This window comes from Mesocricetus auratus, unplaced genomic scaffold (genome assembly GCF_017639785.1).
Source record: "Mesocricetus auratus isolate SY011 unplaced genomic scaffold, BCM_Maur_2.0 Super-Scaffold_4256, whole genome shotgun sequence".
In the NCBI taxonomy this organism is placed as follows: domain Eukaryota; kingdom Metazoa; phylum Chordata; class Mammalia; order Rodentia; family Cricetidae; genus Mesocricetus; species Mesocricetus auratus.
The window spans coordinates 95,602,042-95,628,997 of NW_024429182.1; the positions used below are offsets into that span (position 1 = coordinate 95,602,042).

The window sequence follows — 26,956 nt, forward strand, 5'->3', positions numbered from 1 at the left end:
CACATTACCTTGCACAACCTTGATAAAGGGTTTATACACAATCTTATTGTATCTTGTTATGTTGTGTTCAGTTGATATTCCCTGGAGGCCTCATCCTTTCTGAAAGAAATCAGAGGAGTGAATCTCAGGGAGAAGGATAAGGAGGGGAAACTATGGTCTGGATGAACTGTATGAGAACAATAAAAAAAATAGACTCTGGTGTTAATGTTGACTGAGTCTTTTCTTTCAGGACTCATGGTAGAGGGCCACTTATACATTAGAACTTCAAGAAAATATGCCTTAGAGACATTTGAGCCAGAGGTATGATCTGACTGGTAATGTCTATAATCTTTCTGAGATTCCCCCAAGCAACCAACTGAAGCTTTCCACAATTCCTATCCCAGAGGTGGAGCTGAACACTGAGAAGTTTCTCTGTGACTGAAGACCAGTTTTCCCTAGAGTCTGGTTGTATTTTCCTGAATCTAAATAAAAGAAGAATGTCTTCACTGAAGAAGCTTCCATGTTCTATGAGATGTGGTACAGCACATTTGGCCAGCATCACAGCCAAGGTGAGTCAACAAGGCTCACAATTGGGTTTTCCTCTATTTTAGGATCCTTTACTCACTCTCCTTCCTAGCAAAGGCTCAAGGAAAATAAACACCAAACAATAGATATCAGAAAGAGACCTGGGTATTGGGTTTAAGAAGAGCCCAGGAATTCTAGCAGAGTTCTAAAACAATTGTCTATACAATTGATTCACAATAGTGATGCTTACAGGGACAACTCAAGTCAAGACTATAATGAAATATTTTTTAAAATGTAAACATTTGTGCTTGGGAGAACACCAGCATCATCCCCAGACTTCTTCTCCAGTGATTATTTTCATTCATTCATCACAGTGACTGAATATCTAGTGTGTGTATAAATGTGTGTGTGTGTATAAGTATGTTTGTGTGTGTGTGTGTGTGCATATATAGTCAAAGTTCCAAAGGGACACAGAGCTGGTGCAGGAGTGAGAACTTGGCTTTCACCGTTGTGAGGTGAGTACGGATGTGTGACTTATTCAGGACTGACTGGAGGACAAGGAAGAGTTGATCTACACTCTGCATCTCAACACCACCTGGAACAAAATCCCCATTTCCCAGAGAGACTCAGTTTACCTTCTCTTCAGATTAAATGAAGCCACACACAGAATGCAAATTGATGATCTTTTTTCAAAGTCTAAAAATTCAAAAGTTAATTGTTCTTTTTAAAAAAAAAACATATGTTCATAAAAGTATCTAGAACATTGTTGACCAAAATCTGACACTGTAATTTTGCCAAGTTACCACAGGGAATTAACTATCATGTTTACCACACACTGTGGAATGAAGCTTTATTTAAAGATGTCTAGTTTTGGTAGCCAGTTAAACTGATTGAGATCAGAAACTGCTGTGGTAAGTTGGTGTGCGGCAATTTTATAGGCATGAGTTAGTAATTGGAAGGAAAACTGCTTAGGAGTTGGTTCAGAAAAAAATGAAATGAAGAAATCCTAAGGAAGGAAATTCAGAGGAATAAAATAAGAACAAGGTAAAGAGATGGGAAAGTAAAACGGTTGGTTGGTTGGTTGGTTGGTTGGTTGGTTGGTTGGTTGGTTGGTTGGTTGGATTTGAGGAACAACAGGTTTATAATCAACAAATGCCAGAGTTCAAATGACAAATGATCTGATTTATGCCTCTATTTTTGACAAAGAAGACTGGGGTCAAGAGAGAGAAAATGAGCCTGAGATCTAATGCAACCTGTAAACTTGGACAGCTTACTTGGAGGGAAAGGAGGGCATTTGATGCTAAACAGCACTGGGACTGGGTACTTCTTTCAATACCATAGGCATTTGATTTTGTAAATAATGGTACCACTGTTGAATTCATTTTTCACTCAAAGCCAACTAAACTACTAATATGCCTGTACATACCCAGTGTGATACAATAATACAGCAGAGTGCCTGAAACCCAAAAACCTTTCTCTAATTCTCTCCATTTCAAAAATTGTTAAAATTACTTTCACATACTTAAACCTATAAGTTGTTGTTACTTCAACAAATGGAAGATGTAAGTCACTGAAGTTATCTCCCATATTCTAATTCCAGAGGCTTCTATACAAATGTCAACACTGTCCAGATAAAGCATTGATGGACAGATAGACAAAATTATAATGAAACTCAATTTACCAGGAGAGTGTCAATTTAAAGGTGGTGACTTATGAGTATTTGTTGGTTGAGACAACTTGAGAACTCTATAAAGAAAGTTCAGGTAAAGAGAGGCAGGGGAATGAGACAAGTGCAAGAGAAGGGCCAGTGGTTTAACTAAAACAGCAGTGAGAAAAATAAGATTATGAACAATTTCTTTGGGTTGAATGATGGGAAAGAGAACACAGATGGAAGGTACAATGGGATAAGAAAATGAGATGTCCAACAAACCTAAAATTGGGGAGATTTTATGAAGGTACACTATAACATCATATATGTCTGCTGGTAACACCATTGGGCTTCTTAAAATAGGACACAGATAAAATATTTGAGATTCTAGTTGACATGATAACCATCTATCATTCAGAAAATGAACCAAACATTTCTTGGAGATTCCTTCTCTGTGCAATCAACTACAAGACACCATATCATGTCCATCCCATGGGTGCAATGCATGATTTATTGAAATAGAGTTTCAATCCCCTCTTCTTCAAAACCTACCATAAGTTCTGCTATCTGATGCCTGGGGAAATACAACTTATCTTTTACTTATTTTCCTTCCTGTGTATAAGACTCGGTTATCATTTCATTATTCATTCATTCAAATAAATATTGACTGTGACTTTACTCTGTACCAGGAATCACACTAGTTAAGAGTTACCTGTTAATGAACAAGACCTTATGGTTGACACATCCATGAATTTGTAATCTAGTAAGAGTCAGAAAATCAGAGAGGAAAGATGTACTCATAACATGTAAAAATCAATTCAGTGGCAAATAAGGAAAAACAATGTGTTCTGTTAGAATAATGAAGGACGGGACTGTAGATCAAGGCACCATTGAGGCAAAAGTCATCCAAATGGCTCTTTGAGAAAATGATGTTTACTACCTAAAGGAATGAGGAACCCAGCCATGTGGAAATCAAAGGAAGAAGACAGGCAGAACACAAAATCCCCAAGATAAATAGCACAGACTTTTTTAGAAACTGAAATATGATCTCCTTGCCTGAAGAATTCTGAACAGGACAAAGCCTGCCATGGAATGACTGGAGAGTTGGGAATGTACTTCATCATAGAACTACCCAAGCCATATTCTACCAGACTGCATAGGAAAACCACTGAAAGATGTTTAAAGGAGGAGTCACATGAACAAGTCACATCCCTGAACATCAACTACCATCCACAGTGAAGGATGAGCAGTCCCCTAAAGTCTACATTTCACAATAGCTATGGGGATGGGATCAAATGAGTCACTACTAATGAAAGCCTTGAGAATTGCAACATGTTAGTATCACAGTAATCACAGAAGCATGCTTATAGTACTTTCTACTGAAGACCACTCTTCAATCACTTTGTGTCATCAGGATGGGCCTCAGTAGACAACATTGGCTTTGGAATCAGATGCACAAGGATTCAAACTCCAATACAATGATACATGGGCCACCCATCAGAGGTAGACCACTTACACCTGTCCACCCTTAGGTTTCTTTTCCGTATAATGGGTGAGGAAATGCTGCTTTTTCCAAAGTTTCTTGATTCTTTGTATAAGTAAGTTCAGCCTAAAATGTTAAGTATGAATCATGGAATTTTTTGCATATGTCAAAAATGTGTCATGGAAAATCCATGGGCTACATAAATAGATGAGTTTTAGAACAATTTAGTTTATAAAGTGAAAAAGTGTGGGTAAAACACAGCAGTTTCTCATGCAATCAGAGTCTTTTTAGTGTACCTTTATCTGTGTAAAAATAAACTTTCTTTGTTCCACCAGCCTGAATTAATTTTCTTTATTTCTTACCAAACAGGAATTCTCACCCTCTTCTAGACATGGAGATATATCATGTCCTAATATTTGTACAAAAAGTAGATACTGGTGAGATCAGTATACTGTTTCATAGTGTTTGGCGTCTCAGTCCACCAGCTCAGATGGGGTGTCAACATTAGGGATGAGATTCTTTTCAATAAGCTGTGTTGAATTCATAACTCCAATTGCCCAACCCTATGTTTGAAACAATGCAGATCATCAAATGTACCTATGGTTTTCTAGAAGATATGAGAAATGTATAGGCAAGTGTAGGAAGAGATTTAAGTACCCATAGCACTGACCACGCCAATTTGGGTGTGGTCACAGGTACACAGAATGTACAGAAGATAAAAGAGCTAGGGAGAGGAGACATTTTCTTGCTTTGAGTTTCGGTTGTGTTTCGGTTGTGTCCCGGAGAGCAGTGTGTGGATCTTTGGTTCTCAGCTTTCTTGGCTTCTCACATAAGTGATTTCTCCCTCAATAAAATATCATAGGACATCGCTATTTTGTGTAGTTTAATATTTCCACATTATCTGGTGTCAGGAGTGAGGTACAAACCCACACCTCAATTCATCCCTATTTTGTGTAGCTTAATATTTTCACATTAGGCAAGACATTATGATGCTAAGCAGAATATAATATATAGAGAGTCTGCATTGATGTTGTTATCAGTATCATTCCTTTATACCTAGAAGTAAATGGTGAACTAACAAACTTGAGTCAAAGACTTCTGACTCAACACTACCTCAGTGTTTCCTCTCTTCTAGATATGTTCAGTGTCTATCCAGATTGAGGACATCAAATCCCATGGGAACCATGCTTCCTTACCAGTCCTTCATCAACATCTCATTCTTCCAACCACAGTCTTTCCTGATGACTGGCATCCCAGGCCTAGAGGCCGTCCATGGCTGGATCTCCATCCCCTTCTTCTCCATGTATACTGTGGCACTCACCGGAAATTGCCTCATCTTCCTGGCTGTGAAGAGGACCCATAGCCTACACCAGCCCATGTACTACTTCCTGTCAATGCTGGCCCTAAGTGATGTGGGCCTCTGCTTGTCCACACTGCCTTCCACTCTGGCTGTGCTCTGGTTTGACTATCGCTTCATTGGCTTCCATGCCTGTCTGATCCAGATGTTCTTTCTGCATTTCTTCTCTGTGGTAGAATCTTCAGTACTCTTGGCCATGTCATTTGACCGCTTTGTGGCCATCTCCAACCCATTGCGCTATGCATCTGTCCTCACTAATAATGTCATCATCAGGATTGGTGTGGCCATTACAACCCGAGCCACTCTGTCTCTCTTACCATTGCCTTTCTTGTTGAAGAGACTGAACTATTGCCCTGGCAAGGTCATCCTGTCTCACTCATTCTGTTTCCATGCTGATGTCATGAAGCTGGCCTGTGCTGACATTACTGTCAACATCCTATACGGACTCTATGTAGTGTTGTCCACAGTGGGTGTAGACTCCTTGCTTATTGTTGTGTCCTATTCCTTGATTCTTCACACAGTGATGGGGCTAGCCTCTCCCAGGGAGCGTGTCCGGACTCTCAACACATGTGTTTCCCATATCTTGGCTGTCCTAGTCTTCTACATTCCAGTCATAGGTGTGTCCATGATCCATCGTTTTGGTAAGCATCTGCCCCACATTGTTCATGCCCTTGTTGCATATGTGTACCTTGTGGTGCCTCCTGTGCTCAACCCCATCATCTACAGTGTCAAGTCTAAGCCCATCAGGGGAGCAATGTTCAGAGTATTAAATAGTCTAGCCATAGATAACACTAGAAATCTCTAGTTGTGCTGAGATTGTGATACAAATCTGCTGATTGTTTACTTTGTAAAGATGAAATTGTGAGGATTAAAGACTGATATAAATAAATGAAGCACTTTTTATTCTATTCCCCCTTCCCAGGGAGATCCTTGCACCACCCCCCCTTAAGCCTTCCTTGTTAATTAGCCTCTCTGGGCTCTAACTGTGCAGCCAGTATCCACTCATAGGTGAGTACATACTATGCTGGTCTCTCTGGGACTGGGTTAGCTTACTGAGGATGAATTTTCTAGTTTCGTCCACTAGCCCTCTAATTTTATGATGTCATTACAGTAGCTACTAATATAAATTATAGATTGGAAATGTATTAGATACATGTGCCAGATTGGAGTTAACTGGAAACTTTTCTGAAAGTTACAAACTCTGTCCTTAAAAGAAAAAAAATTAATTGGTCAGTGTAATGAACCCATTCTTCAAGCATTATATATGAATGACTCCAAAGGGACTGCAAATATAAAGCAGACATAAAATGGGATTGAATGGAGGCATACACATGTGATTCCAGCACTTGAAAGGTACAGGTACTCATCAGTCCAAGGTCATCCTTAGCTACACAGTGGGTTTGAGGCCACCTTGGGTTATGAGAGATTCTGTTTCAAAACAAATAACCAAAATGAAAACACACACATGCACAAACACACACACACACACACACACACACACACACACACACACCACATCGTATATCCAAGCAAAGCATGCATGTAATAACACCAATTTTTTAATTCTTTTGAGTAACAGATTAAAGATTCTTTATTGCATTTTAATTCTCTTATATTTTCAGGATGTCTGTGATTTTTGTTTTCAGTGATTACATTTCACTTTGCAAGTAAGGAAATCATGTCTTTCTAATCCTTTTCATTGCCTTTTTCTCAACTGTAAAGTCAGGGCACTTCTGGGCAATGGATGATTATGTACCCTCCTCCTCTCAGTTCAAAGTGGCAAACCTTGCATTGGATACATTTCGTGCTACTTCCTTTGGCCATCCCTCACCTTGGCCTAGTCAATTTTATCATATACACAATTCTTATATTCTGACATATAGTCCAAGAAATTGGAAGTGCAAATGGGTCTCTGTGCTGTTAGCCTTTGCCAGGAAATCCTACCCTGCCCACACTACCCTGCTTGCCTCTCATATTCACCAACTACACACAGGATCTGACTGTGGCCTTTCTGTAGGTAGTGATCCCAATCTTTGATCAGTTTATTCCAATTCCTTTCCTATAGTGGCCAGCTAACTCCTGAAAATACTCTTGAAGGATTCTTAGGTAGGCCTCAAGGCTATACCCATGGTATGTACAGTTAGAAGGAATGCAGTCCTTATTTCCCTTGTTGCAACACATGTTAAATCCCTGGGTGTCCTGCTGGGCAGTAGTGGCACCATGCCTTTAATTCCAGTGCTTGGGAGGCAGAAGCAGGCAGATCTCTGTGAGTTCAATGCTAGCCTAGTCTACAGAGCGAGTTCCAGGACAGGCTCCAAAGCTACAGAGAAATCCTGTCTCAAAAAAAAAAAAAGAAAAAATAAGATAAGAATGCCCTGGGTGTCTGTGGCGTTTGCTTATGTATGTGCTCCTCATTTTCTATAGACCCACCTTTCCCCCAGTCTTAATTCCTGGTTAGCCACATGGGCTAATGACTCTACTCTGTCTCATGTCTCTTGCTCTTGACTCTACTCTGTGGTGGCTATCCCTTCTCTTTTTATACCACAAGCTGATGGATATTCTCAACTGCTTCTAAAGCATCCCTCAGACACCCAGGGAATCTGCACCTAATCACACTGTTTCTCAAATAAACCCATTCGGGAACAGTCCTGTTTGCATTATACAGGCAAAGTGGTAATCGGGCTAGGATGCAGAGCAATGTCTACTGGCATGATTAAAGCCATGGGTTCTATTGATAGGAAGTTCCTCAAAGCAGCACTGGGTAAGTGAAAGTAAAGAACCAAAAGCCTCCTCCAAAAACAGTGTGAGATGCTGGAGACTACCAACTCAGTACCCCGCAAGTCTGTCTTCTTCATAATAGTTCTTCTGCATAACATAGGATTAGACATGAAAACTTCATTTTTTTTCTCCTTTTGAGCTTCCGTGATTATATGTAAGTCACTGGTTGCCAGGAAATACCACTTTCCCCATTGGTGCAATCAGGTCACAAATAAATAGGTAAAAATGTCTTCATGGCTGTGACAATTGTCATAACAAAGTGTATTGCTTCATAATGTAGGCAAATGTACTTTTTTTCTGGCCTGGGACCCAGAAGAATAACATTGATTTCTTTAGAAATTGTTCTGAAGAAGAAAGCCAGCTATAACTTTTTAGAAATCCAAAGTCATTGTGAATTCTCATGAGGAAATCAGAATTTTGATTTTATTTTCCTTTTTTCATGCCTTTGATGAACATTTTGGATATGTTTCTCCATCTCTGGATGCTATGAACCATCATCGGTAAAATGAATTGAGATTTGGAAGTAGTGATAAAACGGGAGGTAATAACCTTCAAAACACAAGTATTGGTCTTAATAATCATACAGAGAAAAACCAAAATGGAATCTGATGTTTGAAAATGGAGATTTCTGGTTTTATTCCATTCCCATGGAAATTCCACAGCCTGTTTCATCTTTGAAAGCTCTGGGCTGTATTTTGATTAAGAAAGATTTGTTTTCTTAATACTGTCTTCCAAGATGCTGATAATAAATTATGAATTAGAGAACGTTGAATGGAGGGAGGTGTCATCACAGATTCCTAGTGATCTGAAGTGTGTGTGGTTATGAGAAAAAGACGTAGGATGCGTTGCCGGATCTCCTTTGTCTTCACTCCATAGACAATGGGGTTGAGCACAGGAGGGATGAGCAGATAGATGTTAGCCATAATGACAGGAAGGAGAGAGTCACGCCTCTTGCTAAAACGGTGCACCATTGACAGTCCAATGAACGGCACATAGAATATAAAAACAGCGCACACATGAGAGACACAAGTGCCAAATGCTTTTGCCTGGGCTTCACGTGTCAAGCCCAACACCGTCTTAAGGATGAGCAAATATGAGAAAGAGATGAGAAGTGAGTCCAAGCCAATGGCAGAGATGATGACGATAAGACCGTAGATGACATTAACACGGATGTCAGCACAGGCCAGCTTCATGACATCTTGGTGTAGGCAGTAGGAATGGGAAAGGATATTGGAACGACAGAAAGGCAGCCTTTTGATGAAGACAGGTAAGGGTGCCATTAGTGCAGCACCCCTGACCACAGCAGCCATGCCAATCTTGGCAACACGAGGTAATGTAAGCACAGTAGAATGACGTAGAGGATGGCAGATAGCCACATAGCGATCAAAGGCCATGGCCAGCAGCACTGTGGACTCCATGCCAGATAAGGAATGGATAGCAAACATCTGTACCAGACAAGCATCAAATTGGATGGTAGTGGAATTGAACCAGAAAATGGCCATCATTTTCGGCATAGATGAGGTGGAAATGAGGATGTCTAGGCCAGAAAGCATGCAAAGAAAGATATACATGGGCTCATGGAGGCTGTGCTCTGTCCTCACAATGTAGATGATTGTCAAGTTACCTAGCACAGCAATAAGGTAGAGGGAGCACAATGGGAAAGCCAACCAGAACTGAGCCTCTTCTAATCCTGGGAGGCCTATTAGGATGAAATACGTGGCACTGGACTCACTGCTGTTGGTGTCCACCATACTGAAGGATCTCAGATGTAGTCAGTACCAGGCAGGTTGAAGCTGAAATACAAAGACAAGTCACTGTCAGGTCCTCTAAAATCTCAATGCTATATAGTGTCCTAGTGTCCTATTATCTAACAAAACTCTAATTCCATTGCCTATCCAAACACTGGACCTATACTAAATTTCATCTAACCATACATCAAGTACAAGATTAGTTCTACTTGCTAATCCTACCTATATATTAGGCGAACTAATAAGACAACATTCTGATATTATTAATCATTTAGTTCTCAAATGGAAAAAAATTACATCCTCTGTGGTATCTTATACTCCCAATGCTTAATATTGATAATATTGTTTATATAAGCCATTATTAGACCTTGGAAAATGAAACTATGCATGGAGAAATGCTAATTGAAAATTTTTAATACTTACTGTAAATATGACCAATTTCATTAGTCCATTCTAAGATTATTGTCATGTAAATGCATCAATGGTAATAGTAACATAAACTGACATTGAAACATAACTTGATCACTAATCTAATGATCTAATTTTAACCTTAATCCTAACTTTAGCATTAGCCGATACTTAGAAGCCATCTCAATATTAATTTAATGGTGCCTATGTTATTGTGATAAAACCTATTCTAATAAAAACATGACAATAATTCTATCCTGAACTATAAGTCTGAATTTCCATTTTCCTAGATGTCTAATCCACAGTTTACACCGTTTATATCAGGAAAAGAGTTAACAGATTGAGTGGATTCGTTGCTGTCCCACCTAGATCCCACCTAACTAGTTGTTAAGCAATGTAGCCTTTCAGCCACCACACCAGCACTGTGACATAACTTCAGAATCCCTCGTGGATGCTGATGCTGGTCTCCAACTGAGACTGTGGCCTTGCTCAGCCTCCTTCACTGCTCTGTCCTGCACTGTTTCCTTGGGCTTCTCTTGGGAGCTCTCCTTAAGGGCAGACATCTCCCTTTAGCCATGCTTTCACTGCCAGTTTTCTCATTCCAATCAACTGTATTCATCTGAAGCCTGAAACTATTAAATAGAAATTCAAAAATAAACAGTTTGCATGCTTTAAATTCTATGGCACTCTGAGTAGGTGGATAAAATGTCGTGGCATCTGACTCTGCCCTACCTGGGATACAAATCATCCTTTTACTTAGTCTAGCCACACTGATAGCCCCCTTCCCCCGAAAGTCACCCAGTAGCCTCTTTAGTTAGGAGATCTACTGTCAAACTATTACAGTGCTTGTGTTCAAAGAATCCTTATTTTATTTAATAGTACCCCCAAAGCACAATATTTTTTCAATTAATTTCAATCCAGGGTTAGTTGAATGTAGAATCTACAGATAATGGGATCTGATTCAATGTATGTGTATATACAGGTGTGTGGCTGTACGAATTCATATGCACACATGACCTGTGAGAACTGGGATGGCAGTTTTTATAATAAAGTTTGATTCAACCTGTTAGGAAGAAAAGAGTTAAAGCAGAATCGTAGTTAATCTATGTCAAAGAGGCAAAGTCATCAATCCGTCTCACTCTTCAGAACTGTATTTGTAGTGATACAGCTGCCTGCTTCTTAAAACTGCTCTGCCTCATACCTGATGCTCCTCAGTTTCTGTTATCCCTGCTCCAACTTCACCCTCCTCTGCTTGACTCATAGCAATACCTTTAAATAACAATGCTATTCAAAATTTTTTCTTTGGTTTTTTTTGTCTATACTTTCTTCCCAAACTATCCAAATCTCTTCAATAAAAAATTTACTTTTCTATCTTATATGCTCTTGACTCCCAAATTTATGTTTATGTGTATATACCTCACATACAGTGAGTACAAAATTTATAAGCTGTTTCTTTTTTCCTTGGTGTTGATCACTAGTCACACAAGCTGGATCTCATGATGCCAGATGCTGTGCTCTGGTGTATGCTTCTCTATGTGCGCAACATCAGTACTGACCACATGATATCTGGCCATTGCCTGTAATAAAAAGCCCAGGAAAGGGCTGGGATGTGGTTCAGGTGACACAGTGCTTATCTAGCTTGCAAAAAACTCAGGATCTGATCCCACGTGTATTTTTCATGCCCTCACTTGTTTTGTCTCTCTTATGTTACTTTTCCTAAGCTCCTTTCCTTGGATAATTAACCATTTCCTGTTCTGCATGCCCACATAACTTTGTTGGGGGTCCCCTTTCATTCAATGACTCTCCTAGTTATAAGAACCACTTATTTTTCCCCAAATTGCAAATCCCTTAATGCCAAGGACACTACCCTATTTATTAATTAGCATCAAATTATGCTCACTCATAATGAAATGAATATTACTAATATCAGAATCCCTTGGTGAATGCGCTTTCAGCCTGGACTCTTGGAGGAGGGCCTAGGCCCTGCTCTGGATGAAATGACAGACTATAGACACTGCCATGGAGGGCCTCACCCTCCCTGGGGAAAGGAGTGGGGATTGGGGGAGGTGGGAGGGGAATTGGTGGGAGGGCATGGGAGGAGGGGAGGGAGAGGGAGCTGGGATTGACATGTGAAGCAACCTTGTTTCTAATTTAAATTTAAAAATTAAAAAAGACAAAAAAATCTCTTGGTGAGCATCTGATGAAGATCACACAGGCAAGGGATAGGTAGGACTGCCAGATATCTGAACTTCAGAGACAGAAGGAAGGGAGGAAGGGAGGGAGGGAGGGAGGGAGGGAGGGAGGGAGGGAGGGAGGGAGGGAGGGAGGGAGGGAGGGAGGGAGGGAGGGAGGGAGGGAGGGAGGGATGGAGGGACAGAGGGAGGGAGGGACGGAGGGACGGAGGGACGGAGGGACAGAGGGAGGGACGGAGGGAGGAGGAAGAGAAAGAAGCAAGAAGCATAGGGCTGCTGCAATGTCTTGCCTCTGACAAGTACAAGGAGGCTATGCAGCAAAATATGTGCCTGAGGCAGACATCACCTAGGGATTCCTCACCTGGAGGCATTAACCAAAAGAGACTCCAGGACTCCAGAGGGCCAGCTGGCTATCCATGCCACCCAGAAATTCACATCAACAGACATGGGAATACTGGTGGATTACCAAGATCAAAAGATACTGCATTAGGAAGCAAATTGGGGGAAAGCCATGGGTCCACATGGGAAGTTTCATGGCCTCTGTGAACAGACTGAAGCTGTGAGTAGAATCCTTTGGGATAGAAACATGAGTCTTGGCCTCAACTCTTGGGGCAATAAATTGTTAAATTATTATTACTATTACTATTATCTTAAATAATAATAACTTCATAGTGCTACTGTGAATTTGTGTGAGATCATCTATGTTAAAGGACATTGTAAAACTATCAAAGAGCACAAAGCATTGAAAATATATAAAATAAAATTTTCTATTTTTCAGTTTGCCTTAGTCTTCACTTATTTACTACTTCTATGCATATACCCATATACATACATATAAATATATTCAATTTCTCACAGTGGCAAGAATGGACCCTGGTATAGAGGTGGCAGAAATCAAAAGAGGGAAGAGTCAGTCAGCCTGGAAACACAAAATAAAATGTAGACCTCAGAATCTGTGAAGATAAGAAATGAATGAATGGAAAGGGGACCAGACAGCCCAGGTACACCACCCTTCAGTCTGCACAACCCTAATATCTCCTACAGCTCTCCAAAGGATAACAGAAGGGACAACTTCAGGAGGCCCTGTGACCTGGTACCGGTTCACAGTCACAGCCACTCACACTCACTCAAGAGACGTGTGGGAGCTTCCAAGCTAGTTGGAATGAAATAATTCTGTTTTGGAAAAGAAACAAAACCAAGGAAAAATAAACAAAGGAAGTCTCTGTGTGTGTCTGTCTCTGTGTGTGTGTGTGTGTCTCTCTGTCTCTCTGTCTCTCCCTGTCTCTGTCTCTCTCTGTGTCTCACACACACACACACACTATCCTAATCCCAAAGGAGTAACCCTGTTCTTCATTTTTCCTAAAATGTCAAATTAGCTGGGCGGTGGTGGTGTACGCCTTTAATCCCAGCACTCAGGAGGCAGAAGCAGGAGGATCTCTGTGAGTTCAAGACCAGCCTGGTCTACCGAGCAAGTTCCAGGACAGGTTCCAAAACAATACAGAGAAATCCTGTCTCCAAAAAACAAAAAACAAAAAAAACACACACACACAAAAAAATGTCAAATTAACTTAGTGAGTCCTGGGCTGTTTATCTGGGAACTATTCAAGCATCTTGGTCTTTTCTTGGGAGTCAGAGAGCAGCAGACCCCACCTGTACAGAGTCTAAATCCACTGTGAGGTCTCAGTCTTTCTCTTGGCCTTTAAAGTATTCCCTCCAATGCCAGCTTAGCCCTTCTCACCAGCCCAGCTCACATTCTTCACCAGAACTGCTACCATTTTTACAGACCCATGGGAAAGCTGGCAGAAAGGAAAACAAGGGTCATGTGCCCTCTCTTCTGACCCGAGAACAATGCAGCCATCTCCCAGGCCTGGCTTGCCATTTTGTGATATTAATAGAGTTTACTGAATGCCTACAAAATACCAGACATATAAATATCATCCCTCAGCTAAGAACAACTCTGCAGGATAGATGGCATTCGCTGAACCCTTTCCTCATGACAGATGAGAAAACCAGGGGTTCCAAGAGACTAAATGACAATTCTGGGCCTTATCAATCAATGAGCACCGTAGAAACAGCCAGAACCACCTCCTATCCTCTTACCTTAGGCTGCCTTTGATTGTGCTACACCTTCTAGAAGCTGACGAAATCTGGCCAGAGGTAAAAACCTTGAAAGATAAGGGTGTGACAAACAGGACACTTGCCTATGTATAATCTTAGACGAGAAAATATGGAATGATAAAGAGAACTCTCTTAGACGAGGCTATTGGTTATTCTTCTCTTCTAGGCTAAATCTCCTGACTGTGCCATGGTCAGGCCCTACAGTAGAGAAGTAGAGAAGAGTTCTGCTCACTACTGATTATCTCCTCGTCTAATCACAGCTTTCGCCAACTTGTCAGATAGGTAGTGACACCATTTGTCAGGCAACAATATGAAGGGTAAAGCTCTGAGTGACCAATCTCTCTGCTTCTAATATACCAAACCTATCCTGTCCTTCTCACAGTCTCCTTAATAATGGATTTTTTGTAGGGACAATTTCTATGTTACATCTAAGGGGTGCAAAATGAAGGGTCTGAGTCTAGGAGCCTTTTTAGGGACCAGGACACCCAAGCAGCTCTAAGTACTTAAGGAAATGTTTAAAAAAAAAAAGGATGGGGTGAGAGGTAATGAGGATGGAGATTCGTGGTCTTGAGGAAGTTGATCTTTTCTTAGCACTTCATGAGTAGTATCCCCAAAACCACACTTACCCAAATTGTCAATATCCATTGTGCCCTAAAACTTGCTTAGATTCGGCGAAGCAAGTGAACCTTGAAAATTGTTGGTAGTTCTTGACTTTAATGGGCAAGATAATACTTAAAGGATGGAATCTTCAAGAAATAGAGTGAAGTTTTATCCTATCCCACTCACTCAAGTCAGTCTGGTCCCCAAAAGTCACCCCAAAAAGAGTACCTGGGACTTAGGTCCCTACCCCTCCACTTCCTGCGTAGGGCCAGGTCAATGCTCTATAAACTGGAATGCTAGAAGTAGCTATTGATAGCCTGTGACTGCTGCCTGCAAGTGTGGAGCACCAAAGATGCCTGATGGAGAACTTTGTTCAATGCATTCATTTTTATACGACAGTTACGGTCTGACTGGCTCCTGCCTGCTAAGCTCCGAACTAAGCACCAGAGTAAACAAGGCACAGTTCAAGACTGACTGGTGTGCAGAAAGTTGGATACAAGTGTGCAGTTATCACAGTGTATTATGATGAGTGTGAGGGCGAGACTGAGCCTCTCAGAAGCAAAGGTTACAGTAGCTCCCCAAAGTCTTTGGGCTCAGAGGGTCCGTTACAAGGCTGTTACCAAGTTAGGGTTTGCAGGACCACTTGCTGTTAATCAGGGGATTCAATAAAGTGGGGAGATAAAAACACTCTGACAGGTAGTGTCAAACTGGATATCAAACAGTATGTTGACAGACAATATCACGGCTTTCTTGTAGCCCATACAATGAGCTGGTAAAGACACAGATAATAAAATTGCAAATAAAGATGAGTGCACTAAAGATAAGTCGGAGTGGTAAGATATTGATCCAGTCCACACAGGAGTCAGAGGAGAAGACATCTTAAAAGATTACAAACAAGCTTAGCAGCATGTAGTGAGGATAGGCCAGCTGTTCTAAGGCCTAGGGGAACAGCATTTCAGGCTTTGGAGACTACAAGAGGAAAAGTTCTTAAGGCAAGAATGAACCTATCAGTTCATGAGCAGAAATCGCAAAGTGAGAGCAAAACTGAGAACAAGGGAGACTTAGAAATTTAGACAGAGAAAAGGGTCAGGTTATGTAGCACTATTTTGACTATTCCTAAGAGTTTACAATAAACAACAGACGTGTGTGTGTGTGTGTGTGTGTGTGTGTCTGTGTGTGTCTGTGTGTGTGTCTGTGTGTCTGTGTGTGTGTCTGTGTGTGTCTGTGTGTGTGTGTCTGTGTGTGTGTCTGTGTGTGTCTGTGTGTCTGTGTGTGTCTGTGTGTGTGTCTGTGTGTCTGTGTGTGTGTCTGTGTGTCTGTGTGTCTGTGTGTGTGTCTGTGTGTCTGTGTGTCTGTGTGTGTCTGTGTGTGTGTCTGTGTGTCTGTGTGTGTCTGTGTGTCTGTGTGTCTGTGTGTGTGTCTGTGTGTGTGTCTGTGTCTGTGTGTGTGTGTGTGTGTGTCTGTGTTTTCAGTGCATTCTGGCATAGGCAAAGGCCCAAAGTAAGAGAGAATCAACCTCATTTAGAAAACTACAATGGTTTTGGTGCGTGTAAAGGCAAAGAATACAAGGCAAGCGAGTTGGCCATGTAGACATTAAGCCACTTTTAAATGAGCTAAAGACTGGACCTCCATCCTAGGACTGAGTTGAGATCTGAGTCAAGATCAGAACTGCAGCCTTGACTAGAGGACCTGACTCCAGGCAGAGCACCCCACAAAACCACAGCTGTAGTCTGGCCTCCCATCACAGACGGGGCTTCATCCTCAGTAATAACCCAGGCCATACACTGTCCGTACACTGAAACCCAGTCTAATCCCAATCTACCCGAGCCCAATCCCAACCCAATCTGTTCTCTCTCCATTCACACCGGCTCATATCCCCTGCCAACCTCTGCTCAGTCCCCATTAAACCAGGCACTGGAAAACAGAAACCTGACAAGTGCTTTTAGGCAGTGTTTAGCATCCTCACTCCTTTCCGCACGTTATCCTAAGACTGCCTGTCCTTTGGGTGAGAGGCTTCCTCCCCACCATCACTACCCAGTACATCTGCTTCTTCACAGCCAGGTTTCTCATCTTTTCAAGGGGTGTCATGGAAGGTCCTCAGCTACGAGCAACCCCAACCCACTGCATGCCTTCTAGACTCACCTCAGCTGTCCTGAAAGTCGCTGTGTCCCCTTTTCCCCAGCCCTCTTTCTGAGAGAGATCTGGCAGGCTGCAGAGAAGCCCAGCCCCTTCAGTCTCCACCTCCTTCTGTGCTCTGCTCAGGGCTGGTTATTCTTAAACTTCCCACCTCCCTCTTTCTGTTCCTCCTTGTTAGGAGTGCAGGCTGTGTCCACAGGGTCCATCGGGGACATGCCCACCAGCCTGCTGTGGTTCTGGTTCCCCTCTAAGCTTCCACGCCCTAAAAGGATGAGCTCCAACTGTGGGGAAGCGGCGTTGGGGGAGGCATTGGGTAGATGGTCTCTAGAGTCCTCTGAAAATGGACTGTTGCCTGCTGGGATATTTAGACCAATCCAAATGTGAAGTCAGAGTAATAAAAGGCCAAAAGAAACTCAGCTTTGCACCTGTGGTGTGTGTGAGGTTCTTTCACAGTTCCTTCACAAAGCTATCAAACAGCCAGGGGAAAGACAAAGCTCGTTTTGAGAGACTCCATAATTGAAAGCCTATCTCCACCCTGACAGATTCTTTACCCTGATAGGTCCTCACTGAGCCTGGAACACAGAGGTCCCATCCTCTAAAGCCCTAAGGACCTCATTCTCCCTCAGCTCTGGCTCCTATGGCTAGCTAATACAAAACGTGGGCCCCTGGGGATAATGCCTCTGCCTTCTACTCCACTGTGTACTGAAATCCAGGCTAAGAAAGAGAACATGATGTAGTTTCTTTAGCCCTCTCTATACTCCTGAACAGCCACATAAGATCAGTGTCATCTGGTTTCTGTTAAAAGTAAAAGGCGAAGAGAACATTTACAAAAATAGAGAATAACTTCCAAATGAAACTAAGTAATCTAACTTTTGAAATAAGTTAAAACTACATTTGTACTTGGGAAAATGTGGTTTTTAATTGATTTTCACTTTGTTTCACTATTCAATATTACAATTAGAAGGTTTATGTTAAAACATGGGACACATTAATCCAAGCTATGCATAAATAGACAGTGCCAAGCCTGATCATTATAACTCACATCAAAACTACTAAATACAAAAGCTTCTGGTACCTGCAGACCTTTCGGCCTGATACTCTGATACCACCCTATAGCCACTGCAGCTGCTTCCATTAGCCCATAGTCATGGCAGACACAAAGACTTTTCTTACACAAACACAAAAAAAAATTATTCCATCTAAGATGGGGTAGCATGAAGCAATAACCATGTGAAGCAGTGCACATAAAATAATGGTTTGTGCAACACTGGACTTCAGGCAATGGAAAGCAGAACAGCATGAGACAAAATAAACAACTGGAATAACATCTGCAGCTTCTTCCTTGTTGCCTCCTTTCCACGCTGCAGCATGGGAAAGGGAATCCAGGCAGAGTCGAGAGGCTTCCCTCAGTTGTGGAGTTGGACTGAGGGTTCAGGATGACCAGGTCAGTCAAAAGGCAAAGGCAAAGTATTGGAGATGGACATATCTGCATAAAAACAACACTCGAGGGTAGAAATTCTTCCTCAATAATTCAGCAGCTAATTATATGAGCAAGCTAACTGAAACAATGGGGAGAACCATTTAACAAATTAGAAATAATGCTGTGCAGTGATCACGCAGGACAAAGATTGGTGGTTTCCTGATAATCAGACTGGAGGGTTTCACAGTTCACCTCTTTATTGAGGATGCAGAAGCCCACACCTCAATATGAACAAGTTCTGACTGGCAAACCTTCAAAGTATAACCCAAATAAATGATCAAACTAGTTCCAAGTTGCTGCGATACCTCCTGGGAACAAAGCATAAGAATATCTCTGGCAAGGAAACGTCATGGGAGAGGAGGCAGAAAGGCTGGAAAGAGCCGGAGGATGAGGAGTGCTAGGAACAGCTGTCTTCCAGCTGTTACAGTAGAGAACACACGGCATCTATGGCTAGTCACAAAAGCTTTGCACAAATAAAAAATTAGTAAATTTTAAAAAGCAATGGAAGCTGGAGGAGAAGTTGGGAGGAAGAAGGCTATGGGATAAGGGATAAGAAAGGAAATAAGAGAGGTAATGGGCATGAGCATTGTCACGATATGTGACAAACGGAAAAAGATGTATCGTGTCTACAACAATCGTAAGAAAGCTAAAGTGGTTTTACTCCTACTAGACAACACACATTTCACAGCAAAACAAATTTCCATAAGCACAGGAAAGTGATAAAAATACAGAAAAGAAGGAAATCTAGAGTTGTGGTTAAATGTTTCAATAATCCACTCAAGAATTGATTAATGTGGCCCTGCCAGAGCCAGGGTCTGTGTTGATTGATATCCATGGTGCCTGTTACAATTGAAGGTCATGGGGATGCCTGGGGTCTGGGCCACCACCTGGGGCCATGTTAGTGTCTGAGAGCAACGCTGCAGCTGGGGCAATGCCAATCTGAGTGGTCTGCACTGCCACCCAGGGCCATAGTGACATCTGGGCCCAGGCTGCTGCTAAGGACCATGTCTGGGTTCGTGACCCTGCCACAGCTGGGATCTGCATTGATGTCTGGGATCTGCATTGATGTCCATGGTCCCTGTTGTGCAGATGCCTGGGGTCTGGTTTGATACCTGAGGCCATGTTGGTGACTGAAGGTCATGCTGCCACAAGGGCCAAACAGATATGAGTGCCCTGCATTGCCACCTGGGGCCATGGTAATGTCCCGGCCAAAGCTGCCACTGATGGCCATGTCTGGGTCCATGACCCTATTATAGCCTGGATCTGTTTTGATGTCCATGACTCATGTTACCATTGTAGACCTTATGGATGCCTATGGCCTAGGCCACCACCTGGGGCCATGTTAGTGTCCTAGGGCTACCCTGCAGCCAGGGCATTGAAGATCTGAGTGGCCTGTGCTGCCACCTGGGCCCTGGTAACATCTAGGCCCAAGCTGTCACTGATGGCCATGTCTGGGTCCATGGTCCTATTGAAGCTGGGGTCTGTGCTGATGTTCATTGCCTGTGTTACCACAGAGGCCCATGAGAACCATGTGTTGGACCATGTGTTAAGTACCAAGGGTCATGTTGAGCTAGCTCTACCTCTCATTGGACTGGGATCTCCCCAGCCCTGTCACCAAAGAGCTGACCCCACACTGGCCTTGGGTTTCCAGATCCCATGACCCCAGCATGGGAGAGCGGCCCTGTTCCTTATAGGAGAGTGGCTCCTCCATCCCCACCGCTTACCCCTGCACTTGGGAAGGCTGTCTCTAACCCTCACCTGAGGAGGATGGTCCTGGCCTCCTGAAGTGACCAACTCAGCTACCATCCAGGCACACATCTAGAGCTTTGAGTTGGCTCTCCCCAACATCTACCCCATCTATGACCTGCTGGAGCGCATGAAGGCACTGGTCCTGTGGAACCATAGCTTCAGAATCTCCATGACTGAGAGCAATAGCAGGATATCCAAAAGGAGATTTGGTGAGGATCCAGTATTGATGGTGTACCAGAAGTCATAGGTCTTGAACACATTACACAATGAACATTTGCAAGTAAAGCTGTTTGAACAAAAGGGTATACTGCATGATACCCAGTTTCTTCCAGAGCCGCTAAGAGAAATAAAGATGGGATAAAGAGGCAGGAAAGACAGAGGAGAAAAGTGTTTCTTTTGTTTGCATCTTTGTTTGTTTTTTTTGAGGGGTTGTTTACGTCTCTTTAATTATTATTCAAATGGGCATTTTTGTAGTTTTATTAACTTTTTTCTATTTTATTCTTTTTTTAATTTTTTATTTTTAAATTTAAATTTAAATTAGAAACAAGTTTGCTTCACATGTCAATCCCAGGTCCCTCTCCCTTTCTCTCCCCTCCTCCCATGCCCTCCCACCAACCCCCCCCAATACTCCCTCATTTCCCCAGGGAGGATGAGGCCCTCCATGGGGGTGTCCATAGTCTGTCATTTCATCCAGGGCAGGGCCTAGACCCTCCCCCAAGAGTCCAGGGTGAGAGAGCATCTCTCATTGTTGGATGGGCACCCAAAATCCATTTGTATGCCAGGGATAAATACTGATCTACTACCCAAGGCCCCATAGATTACCTAGGCCTCCTCACTGGCACCCACATTCAGGGAGTTTCATTAACTTTTATTTCATTTTTACTATTGCTTTTTAAAGTTTTCCTTTGGAGAATGATACAGGGTGAAAAGCAGATATTGAGGGACTGGTGTGCATGATGTGAAATTCCTAAAGAATCAATTTTAAAATATGTTATAAAAGAATTGATTTAGACACACTTAATAATGAAAGACAGAGTCTTTTAAGGAGGTATAGGAAGTTCATAATGTTCTTTTGTGCCTACACAAATGACTCCATTTTAGAAAGCGAAAAAATAAAGCTGTCTTAATTCACAGACAACATGATCATCCATGAACATATTTTGGTAAACTTTGTCAAGAAAATCTAGAAAAAAAAGTGTGTGTGGTAACTTTCAAGATTAAAGATTAATAAAGAGAAATCATAGTTCTCTGTACTAACACTGTATAAGTTTTCATGTTAATTTAATAGACAATAACATCAAAACTATAAAATAGCATCAAAACTATAAAATATTTAGAGATATTTAGAGATAACTCTGGTAAAATACTTTAAGTACTGAATGGAATTGATGATCTTCTCTGAAAGAAATAAAAAGACTTAAGAAGAAGAAAAGATTCTGTTCATTGGAAGACTCAGTCATAGTAATTCCCTCAGATTGGATCAATAGACTTAATGAAGTCCCAAACAAAATTTCACAAGAATTTTGTTCTACGTGGTAATTATGTTGTTATAAATTTTAAATTGCTGATAAAATTTACATAGAAATATAAACAGATCAACTTTGAAGTATTCAAAATATTTAATTTTCTATAGATTTCTTACAATGCTACACTAATCAAAACAATGTGATCTTGCTTAAACATAGACAAATATGGCATGAAACAGAATTGTCTAGAGTTAGACATATACATAAGCATATAATCGATTTTTTTACAAAGGCAGCATAATTGGACACAGTAACGCAATGTTACTAGGTTAGTAGGATAGTTACATATATTATGCATAGGTAAGCCAGTGTTACTAAGATGAGCAGATGTCATTGTGGGAATAAGTTAACTTTGATCTCTACTTCATACTGCACACTCAAACAACTCAAAATGGATCATAGAGCTGAATGTAAAACCTAAAACCATAAAGCTGCTACAGAAAAGTGTTTTATGTGACTTCTGGTTTGCAAATGAGTTTTTAGATGCAACCACAAGTATAGAACTCGATAAATAAAACTTCATCAAAATAAAACCTTCTAACTAACTTTTAAAATGTATGAAAACAAGCACAAGGTAAGTCGCATAGTAGGGGAGGATGAAAAGTATATATCTCACAAGAGATTTGTATGCAAAGCATATTTGAAACTCTTAACTTGGCTGCTGAGATGGTTCGGTAGATAAAGGAAGGGGTTCTCAAGGCATATATTGCTTGTCTTCCAAATAAGAGATCTTTGACATGGGATAACTATCCAATGATTCTTCCGGCATGCAGCACACACTGCAGATCATTCCTCGATCCTACTATTATTCCTCTTTGGACCCTTTACTGGGTATTAATCTAACAGTGAGATTTGAAGTGCAAGTGTATAACATTGGAAAGAGGGGTGTAGAGTTGAGCCACAGCTGTGTGACCTTTTGAGAGTCATAAACCTGTCAGAGCCTTGATTTCCCCATCTATGAAATGGAAAAAAACAATACCTAAAATATAATGCTACTATGTTACAGCTCATAGCTTAAACATTTAATAGCTGGAGAAAGCATTTTGGGGACTTCATAGGATAATGCAAGAACAGTCAAAGAATTCAGTTAAGAGAAAGAAATAATATGTGAGGTTAGCTGAGGTAACAAGAGTAAATTTTTATTTAAATAAAAACAAAATGCAATCTCCCTCTTCGTATCACTAAGCAACTGAGCCACGTAAGCAGAGAATCCATTATTGTCAGGTCTAGAAGTATGGAGACAGACAAGACCTGAATCCTGCCATCAGAGGGGACAGGAAAGTATCATCGGGGTACTTAAATTTTGTGGTAGAGAATAAGCATAACTCTACATAACTCCATGAGATCTGTAGCATGATGGAGGAAGCACAGAGACCATGGGGGTTTAACGGAACTACTTTGTCTAGCCAAACCTCCCTGCAGAGCCACAATGACTCTAGTCACCACCAGCCATATAATCAAGGAGATTAAGAGAATTCAGAGATTCCCAAGCTCTCCTGAGAAGAAAACCAAGCCCAAACATTTTAAGCTAGACTAGGGAGTAGATTTTAGACTTGGTCTGGATCTTGGTTATGAAAACTGGGAACTGATGTACTTAGAAACCTGTCTTCCAAGCCGGGCAGTGGTGGTGCATGCCTTTAATCCCAGCACTAGGGAGGCAGAGGCAGGCAGATCTCTGTGAGTTCAAGGCCAGGCTGGACCGACAGCCTCCAAAACAATACAGAGAAACCCTGTCTCGTAAAAACACGGCAAGGGGTGGGGGGAGTGGGAGCTGGGAAGAAGAGAGGGGGTGAAGAGGAAGAGAGTTGGTCATGGGTGATCAGGAAGTTGAGTGGGTGGGGGTAGAATAGGGGGAAGAGGGAATCATAGGATAGAAGACAGATCAGGCACCAGAGTGACTTCGAGTGATCTAAAGGGATAACACCAATTGGCAAGCTAAGCAATAGTGGAGAGACCACCTCAAATGCCCATTCCTGATAATGAACTTGATGTCTATAACCATCCGGGAGCCTTCATCCTGTGACTGATGGAAGCAGAGGCAAACACACAATTAATCACTGAACTGAACCCAAGGAACCCAGTGACAGAGAGAGAGGAGTGATGAGCAAATTGGCAAAGATTGGGCTGGCAAAACCAGCAGAGACAGCTGATCTGAACAGGGGAGAGCTCTTGGACCCCAGACCGACAGCTGGGAGGCCAGCATGGGACTGATCTGGACCCCCAAATGTGAATGTCAGCGAGAAGGCCTGGGCAACCTATGGGGCCCTGAGTTGTGGATCAGTGTCTATCCCTGGAATACAAACAGTCATCATGTGCCTATAGCACAAAGAGGGATGCTCTCTCAGCCTGGACTCTTAGGGGAGTACCTGGACCCTACCCAGAGTGAAGTGACAGACTCTAGATATCCCCTGTGTGGAAGGATTTGGCAATAGGGTGGGAGGGTGGGGGAAAGGGGAGTGCGGGAGGAGGGGAGGGAGAGGGAACTGGGATTGACATGTAAAACAAGCTATTTTTAAATTATTTTAAAATTAAAATAAAAAATGATAATAAAAAACAAGAAAAAAAACAACAACAAAAAAAAAGGAACCTGTCTTCCAGGATGAGAGTGACATACATGGTTGTCATTTTTATCATTTAAAACCATTATCATCAACACTTTTTTTTTTTGGTTTTTCAAGACAGGGTTTCTCTGTGGCTTTGGGGGCTGTCCTGGAACTAGCTCTTGTAGACCAGGCTGGTCTCGAACTCACAAAGATCCTCCTGCCTCTGCCTCCTGAGTGCTGGGATTAGAGACGTGTGCCGCCACCACCCGGCTATCATCAATATTTACTGATCACATTTAATTTTTTCCATGTTCCTATTCATTGTTTCATTTAATCCCACAATGATTCATTAAAGCCTATCTTGCATTTATATTTCATAGTGTTAATAATTTGCAAAAGGGCTACATTTCAATGGGTTAATAAACTGGTTTCCAAATAGAAGCCATTAATCTGAATCCCATATGATTCCAACACCGCAACACCTCCTTTTCTGATGATAACAGAGGCCATATCTGAAGGAGGTTCTCGGCAGGGTTGTGCATTTTTTAATTCCATTTCTAAGTCAGATCCTAACACAGAGAAATAAATTTTAACTTCTCTGAGAATTTGTGAAATACTCTCTTTATTAAGAGATAAAAAGTTTTGATTGATTGATTGATTGATTGATTTTAACAATATTTCAGACTAACACCCATGACCATAATTCTGCAAATTTTCAAAACTTCCAGAGGGCGGTTCACATAGACCATAACATGAATGGTGCTTTATAAATGTGATAATGAAACAGGATACATTTAATTTACATTTCAAAAGGCATCAAAAATATGTTTCATTTTTGATATTGTAGTTGGTCATTGTACACATGAAAAAAATGAGACCAAAGGAGATTATAAAATAGACCACTTCATGGTATTTCCAAATTTTTACCCTTCACATTGCATTTCAGGATTCTTTCCTCTACAATAATCTATATTTGTTTCTGTCTATACTTCTTCAATGTGAATTACTTTTTACCTAATGTCAAGATCTGTAAGCAGATGGAGTGTGGAGTGTGCTGTCAGTAAAATGTAACAAACCCTAACAGGCATCGGAGCTCTCAAAACCCGCATGTTCGTCTTCTTCTGCTCTTTGCTTCCCCAGTGAGATTAACAGTTATACAGTCAAGGACTCTTAAACATGCTTGGAAAGCCATCAAGAAATTAAAGGAGAGATGAGGAAACTATGACCTGCCACTGAGGAAGGAAGACAGAGACAGGGACTTCAGGAAGCCAATGCCCAGATGAAATGGCGGGAAGATGGGAAGGGGCTGTGAGTAAGATGGAAAAGCTATGAGCTGACCTTTGAGAGAGAAAGGTAAAGCAGCATAATTGTTTATGTTTCCAGTCATAACCAAATCCTGAGCTTGACTGAGGATCCAGGTATCTTAGAGATTTGTGTCTCAATATTGGCAATTATTTCTGCTGCTGCAACCAGACTTCTTCAATCTTCTACCTCCACCCACAGCTCCCCACTGAAACCACTTATCAGTCCAGAATTACCAAGTCTAGCCTGAGTTTTGAGCCACATAACCCATACTCGATACAAAAGGAAAATGTATCTGAGACATATGTGCTGTGAATATGCCCCAAAATGAATTATCACAACAAAGCACACATACACACACACACACATACACACACATACATACACATGCACACACACAAACACACACATGTGCACACACATACATATGTCAATGATCACATACACATCAAAAATACAATGCACTGTACACATAGTATAGACATACGCTAAAAGACAAAGATCACACATGCTGAAGGGCAGCTATCCCAGTACTACACAGCCACAGAAGGATGTATCCCATTCTACATATGCGAGCAGGCATCCATAAACATAGTTCCCACCAGAAAGATGCACAGATGTATATCACCACTCCAACTCACATATATATCTCATGAAAGATAAAGGTACAGTCAGTGACACCAGTCATAACATATACACACATCAGGACATAACTAACACATTCATCAGGACACAGGTAGCACACATTCATGTTTCTCTCTCCCTCTTTCACTCCTTCCATCTTTCTATATAAACATATCCACAAATATCCAAAGCCAAAACAGAAAACATCCTTATAGAAGTAATAGTCTCCATGAAGCCACACAGATGACCATTGACACATTCCACATAAATGCATGCAAATGTATAAAGAAACTTCAACATTTCATATCAATTGCCTCCTCTCCAATTACATCTCCTCCAAATGCCTTCATTAACCCTCAATTACAATTATAGAACTACTTTGAGGTATGAGTGATAGGCTATATAATCAGCACACATTCACTAGCATGTACACATGAGAGAAAGCACCATAAAAATTATACATCAAAACTAAAGAATCATGAGATATGGCATTTATAGCCTTCCCATTTCAAAACTATGTATATTTTCTAATTAGGAGGAAGGGAGATGGCACAGCTATTATACCAGAAACTATAACACAGTTGTTCTCTAAGATGGTCTGTCCAGACTGGTCATAAGTTCTGTACTGACATAGTTCCAGAAACAAATCTGCTAGAGGCAAACAGTCCAGTGAGTTACGTGCTGTAATAATCAAGTCATTCTGCAGATCCTCATCCTGTCATCTTTGGGATTACTGAAGGCACCAGATTTGGTGTCCTTC

General features: G+C 41.5%; 2 protein-coding genes across 2 annotated transcripts; one reads left to right on the top strand and one right to left on the bottom strand.

Moving 5' to 3' along the window:
• Window positions 1–390: 390 nt before the first annotated feature.
• LOC121144058 (olfactory receptor 51I2-like) lies at window positions 391–5,797 on the top strand. The gene is made up of 2 exons (XM_040757402.1): window positions 391–548; window positions 4,771–5,797. The coding sequence occupies exon 2, from the start codon at window positions 4,811–4,813 to the stop codon at window positions 5,795–5,797; it is 987 nt and encodes a 328-aa protein (XP_040613336.1). The 5' UTR covers window positions 391–548; window positions 4,771–4,810.
• A 768-nt stretch (window positions 5,798–6,565) lies between these two features.
• Window positions 6,566–17,227, bottom strand: LOC101829531 (olfactory receptor 51E1). The gene is made up of 2 exons (XM_040757409.1): window positions 16,979–17,227; window positions 6,566–9,563 (listed from the first exon to the last, which is right to left on the bottom strand). Exon 2 carries the CDS (start codon window positions 9,519–9,521, stop codon window positions 8,568–8,570), a length of 954 nt encoding a protein of 317 aa, XP_040613343.1. The 5' UTR covers window positions 9,522–9,563; window positions 16,979–17,227; the 3' UTR covers window positions 6,566–8,567.
• Window positions 17,228–26,956: the final 9,729 nt, after the last annotated feature.